This window comes from Phocoena sinus, chromosome 20 (genome assembly GCF_008692025.1).
Source record: "Phocoena sinus isolate mPhoSin1 chromosome 20, mPhoSin1.pri, whole genome shotgun sequence".
In the NCBI taxonomy this organism is placed as follows: domain Eukaryota; kingdom Metazoa; phylum Chordata; class Mammalia; order Artiodactyla; family Phocoenidae; genus Phocoena; species Phocoena sinus.
In genome coordinates this window covers 46,384,534-46,390,287 of record NC_045782.1, presented here as the reverse complement: position 1 = coordinate 46,390,287, position 5,754 = coordinate 46,384,534, and the positions used below count along the sequence as shown (strand labels likewise).

Here is a 5,754-nt window from a genome sequence, read left to right as displayed (position 1 = left end):
GGTCTGAGGCTCCCCAGGCTGTCCTAAGTTCTAGATCGTTCCTTCCGTGGACCCACCCGAGCATTCTGAAGGGTGCGTGGATGTTGGGAAGCCTGTGCCCATGTCTCCATGACACGGAGAACAAGTCGCTGTCCCTCCCAGCTCGGGAACCGCTCCAGAAGCCTTGCCGGCCCCCAGTGTGGGAAACTGCTCCCAGCACCTCGCTCATGTCGTCCTGGCACTGTGCCGGCCGTTTGTTCGGGCCTGTCTTTGGACAATGGTGCGTCCTGCGAGGACAAGCGCTCAGCACAGGGCAGGGGCAGTTGGAGCCTGTTGAACAGATGTGTGGATGGATCAATGAAAAACCAATGACCAGAATTTTACAGATGTAAAAATAAAAACAAATAATCTAAAAAATGACATTTAAAAATCTAGTCCTCATAAAGAGAGATCTTAGTTAATCATGTCTGAATTCACTGAAGAAAAACTGATTGAAATATTGAGGATATTGTTTCTCTTGAGTAACCCTGACTCTGTCGTCAGGAATGATAAGATTTTTATAACAAAACATATTTAAATTTTTATTGAATTCACACGCAAGTTTAATCATTTTCATCTAAGAAGTGATTATTCTTTGAAGAAGTTATAATATTAAAGCACTGGGTTTAATATATGAACACATGATTAACCTTTTTACAATTTTGAAAAAAAAAAAATCAAGGACCAGATCCACAGGAAGCGAGACTGTCCTCTAATCCTCCGTGCTGATCTGTAGTGGATCCGGAGTGGATCCCTAATGCCAGGAGTGGGAGGGAATGGGAGGATGGGGGCTGCCCCCGGCAGGTGTCTAAGTGCCTTCACTCCCCTAGGTCACACACACACACACACACACACACACACACACACACACAGCCAGGAGAGCCAAAGTGGGCAGCCCATTCCCACCCAGGCTCAGGGTCCACGAGCCAAGACTGTCACCTTGCATGCTGGAGTCCATGAGAGCTCACGGCTGAGGGTAGTCCCCTCGATGGTGAGCCCCAGTGTCGGGTGGCAGGAGAAGGTTCGACAGGCCCGGGTTCAGATGCCCACTCTTGGCCTCCTTGCTGTGGGGGCATCGCCCCCCAGGCCTCAGCACTGCTCATCTGCTGGAGGGGACAGCTGGGGTCAGGTAAGGGGTTGGGGGCACAGGCTCTGCCCCAGAGATGTCCTGGGTAGAATCAAAGCCTGACAACCCTGGGCATTGAGAAGGGAATGGGGGAATATCTCTCCAAATGATCACGTTTTATGTTCCTCTCTGAATACAAATACAAATGATCACGTTTTATGTTTCCTCTCTGAATACAAATACAGAGACCCGAGTCAAAGTCAGTCCTCTGCTCTGGGTGCTCGGCCCAGAGGTGGTGATAAAGGCACGTATAGAGGACAGATTAATGCTGGGGAGGCAATGGCTTGCCAGGCTCAGCAGACAAGTGAGAAGTCACCAGGAGGGTCACTGCTATTTGTTAGTGTCCCAGCCCTGGGAGGGGCCAGAGAGGGGGCACCTCGTGTCCCTGCAGGTCACAGAATGTCCCTCCACCTCCAAGTCCACAGCTCTTCCAAACCACCCGAGGCAGCCACCTGTCCCTCACAGTCCCTGCCCAGCAGGCGAGGGCCAGGGGCCCCAGAGCTCCAGCCTCTAGCCAGTCACAGCACAGAGCTTTCCTTCCTTAAGACCATGGGAGAGGAAGTGCGCGTCTGCACATGTACATGCGTATGTGTGTACATGTATATAAAGATATAAACATTTGATAGTGTATAGAAAATACTGTGTAATATATAATATATGCAATAACGTACATATATATAAAATAATGTAATCAAGAGGGCGACATCCATCACCTTGTCACTTTTGTTGGTTAGAAGCAACTCACATTTTCCCCTCCAATCATGAGAAGGGCATGACTGCCTGGGGGTCATCTCAGGGTGTCTGCCACATGCTGTGCCATGGGATTTTTCGAACTCCTAAGACAATTTTAACATGCAGCAAAACTGGGGAACCACTGATCCAAGGAACTTTACTGTCATCTAATTCCAGAGTCAGGTGGTCTTCTCCTGCAGACCCAGATGCTGACCAGGAGCCTAGATGCAAACTTGTTCACTTGGGAATACTCGTCAGATGTCCTTGGGGAGATGTGGCAGGTGCAGTTGGATGCACTGGTTGGAAATTTGCAAGGAAGGACTGAATGATGTGATTAATTTAGCAAATTATTTAAAAAGCCATCTACAGGTGTTCCCCACTATCCATCCAAATAGAGCCTACCTATGAAATCTTTCATAAGCCGAAATGGCATAAAGCAATGAAACAATCACCTTTTTTGTAAAAGCAAAAATCCTCTTGGGATTTCTTTTGGCTAGCGAAAACAGGTATTAATGTAGGTCTTTCATAAAAAAGAAGTGGCGTAAAAAGAACTTTTGAAAAGCGAGGGATACCTGTACCTATTCTCTTGTATTACATTCTTTTTTTTTTTTTTTTACAAAAGCAACTTACATTTAAATTAAAAATTAAGCAAAAGAAACAAAAAAATGTGAAAGAATTATATGAAGATATAAGAAACTAACATTGTGGTCTTGGAGAACTGAAGATGTTCTTTACAAAGACCAAAAAAATATTTTCTCGAAAAAGAGATTGATACATTTGACCATACCTACAGACTTTAAACAGAGTGAAAAGGTGAAACACAAAAGTGTAAAATGTGGTTAAAATGTATTTTCAAAAAAGTGAAAGAGGCTTAAAGGCTCATTTAAAGAGGCTTTATTTTAAAAGTGAGAAGAGGGCTTCCCTGGTGGCGCAGTGGTTGAGAGTCCGCCTGCCGATGCAGGGGACACAGGTTCGTGCCCTGGTCTGGGAAGATCCCACATGCCGCGGAGTGGCTGGGCCCGTGAGCCATGGCCGCTGAGCCTGCGCCCCTGGAGCCTGTGCTCCGCAACGGGAGAGGCCGGCGTACCGCAAAAAAACAAAACAAAAAACAAAATAAAAGTGAGACGAGCCAAAGAGACAGAAATGTGCTTAAAATGTAAATAATTGGCAATCGATCGGTTTCTGAAATTCATAAAGAAACTTTAACCAAGAGGTACAAAGAAGGAATCTATTATAATCACAGAAGGCTAGGACCCTTGACCAAGCAGGTCACCCAGGGAACCCAGGGATAGAACAATGACCATAAGAGAGACGCTTGCCCACAGAATTTCAGAAACCTGCAGATTGAAAGATGGATGGAAACAGTCTTCTCAGCCCTCAGAGGAGCAAATATCACGGGCACAATCACCCTGTGGACAGTGTTGGGGAAACTGCCCTGCCCTCCATGGGGGCTGCACAGGCTCTCCGGGGCGGGGCAGGGCGGGGCAGGGCGGGGCAGGGCAGGGCAGGGCAGGGCAGGGCAGGGCAGGGCAGGGCGGGGTGGGGCGGGGCGGGGCGGGGTTGAGGGGGGGGAGGGGTTGAGGGGGGAGGGGAGGAGAGGAATGACTCAGCAGTTTCATTTCCTGGTGGGCTGAGGCTCATGGGAGATATGCAGATGAGCCCAGAGCACCATGGGAAATGACCCTTTATATACCCAGGTGGGCTGTGTCCCCTCCTTTCCCCCCAGGTGCCCACAGGAGGGAGGTGCCAGGCCAGGAGAGAGCCCCTCAGACTGAGGAGAGGGTCTGGGGCCTGTGGGCTGCTGGAGTGTGGGGCTTGGAGGCTGAAGAGTTCACGTGGTCCAGCGTGGCCTCAGGCCAGACGGGCTAGCTCAGGTAGGGGTGGTTCTGTCAGGCTTCTTCAGGTTCTGTCAGGTTCTGTTAGATTTGGTCAGGCTCTGACTGGTTCTGACAGATTCTCTCAGGTTCTGTGAGGATCCCTCAGGTTCCATCAGTTTCTGACAGGTTCAGTAAGGTTCCGTCAAGTTCTTGCAGGTACACTCCGGTTCTGTCAGATTCTCACCGGTTCCCTCAGGTCCAGTCACGTTCTGACAGCTTTCCTTAGGTTCTGACAGATTCTCTCAGGTTCTGACAGGTTCCCTCAGTTTCTGGCAGTTTCTCTCAGGTTCTGTCATGTTCTGACAGGTTTCTTCAGGTTCCCAGGTTCAGTCAGGTTCCAACAGCTTCTCTCAGATTCAGTCAGGTTCTGTCAAATTCAGTCAGATTTGGTCAGGTTCGGTCAGATTTGGTCAGGTTCTGACAGGCTCCCTCAGGTTCTGATAGCTTGCATCAGGTTCCAACAGTTTCCCTCATGTTAAGTCAGGTTCCCTCGGGTTGTGACAGGTTGCCTCGGTTTCCTTCAGTTCCATCAGGCAAGGCGGACTGGGTTTTGGGATCCCTGAGGTGGGAGGGTAGGGAGTCGGATGGGGGAGAGGCTGTGTGGCCCACTGGCCCCAGATCAGCTGAACTGAGCGGAGGCAGAGCGGAAGGGCTGGGTCTGACCCCAAAGGTCCTTGCACCCAGCTCGTCCCTGCGTGACCTGCTCCCGCCTGCCTGCTGGGGGGCCCTAACCTCACTGCTTTCCTTTGCAGTTCCCAGAGGACAGAACACTTGCATCAGCTGAAGATAATTCCAGAAGTTTGTCCCTCCCAACCTCTGCAGGTCCCTGTTGGATTAGGACCCAGTTCATCCCCCACCCCAAATCCCCACACAGGAAACACCTTTGTCCTCCTCCTGATCCTCCCCGTCCTCCTCCTCGTTCTCACGCCCCCTCCTCCCTGCCCCCCAGCACTTCACTGTGCCCCCCACCTGTGGGCCAGACCCCCTAAGATCCCAGCAAGTCCTGTAGGCGGCGTGGCCATGTGCCCCCCAGTCAGCATGCGGTGTGAGGCGGAGGGCTTGTCCTACCTGTACACGTCCTGGATGTATCAGCTTCAACATGGCAGCCAGCTAAGGGTCTGCTTCGCTTGCTTCAAGGCTGCCTTTCTGGACCTCGGACAGTTGCTGGATTTGGAAGACTGGGAAGATGAAGATTGGGACTCTGAGCTGATGGACCACACTGAGGCAGGGTCTGAGCAGGGGTCATCCCCGGGGATGGGACCAAGCTGGGGGCTGGGCCATGGGCAGCTTGCACAGGGTGGGTTTGTGGACTGGGGGTGGGGCACCCTGGCGTCAGGCCTCGTGGGGTCCGAAGAGGAGGGCCTGGACGAGGACTCTGTGCCCACGGAGCTGGAGCCTCAGGATGCCACGCCCCTGGGCCTGGGCGCTGAGGATGCTGACTGGACCCAAAGCCTTCCCTGGAGATTTGGGGGACTCCCTACCTGCTCACACTGGCCAAGCCCTTCTCCATGGCAGGAGTTTTTCAAAGTGGACCTGCCCCCGGCAGGAGCCCATGGTATCGGAGCTGGGCACCACCCGGGCCACGGGCCCTGTTGAGGCCAAGGCCTCGTTACTGGACCTGCAGGTCACCTTTATGGTGGGCTGCTATGATGCCATCTACTTCCGGAAGATGAAGCCAGGATGGGCCCTGAGGACCCCAGACCGGTGTTGGAAACTGCTGCTGGAGCCTGATGAGGTGAGAGTGGTGAGACTCCAAGATGCACCCCAGAAGCACCGGTAGAGGCTAAGCATTCTGGAATCCTCTCCTCCAGGGCAGAATGAAGAGCTGGTCCCTGCGGACTCAGCCCTGCTTAAAAGGGGATTCACCATCCTCTCTTATTCACCCTGGACCAAGAGGGAGGCAGAGGAGGGGGACTCGGCCTCTAGGCCACAGTCCTCCACCCAAGGATGGGATCCCAGCACCAGTGGGCCCAGAGGGCCTGGGGAGAGCCTGGCTGTCAT

The 5,754-nt window shown here is 52.2% G+C and overlaps 1 protein-coding gene across 1 annotated transcript; it reads left to right on the top strand.

The window, feature by feature from the left end:
* Nucleotides 1-4,773: 4,773 nt before the first annotated feature.
* Nucleotides 4,774-5,533, top strand: TEX19 (testis expressed 19). Its single transcript, XM_032617498.1, has 2 exons — nucleotides 4,774-5,295; nucleotides 5,378-5,533. Exons 1-2 carry the CDS (start codon nucleotides 4,774-4,776, stop codon nucleotides 5,531-5,533), a joined length of 678 nt encoding a protein of 225 aa, XP_032473389.1.
* Nucleotides 5,534-5,754: the final 221 nt, after the last annotated feature.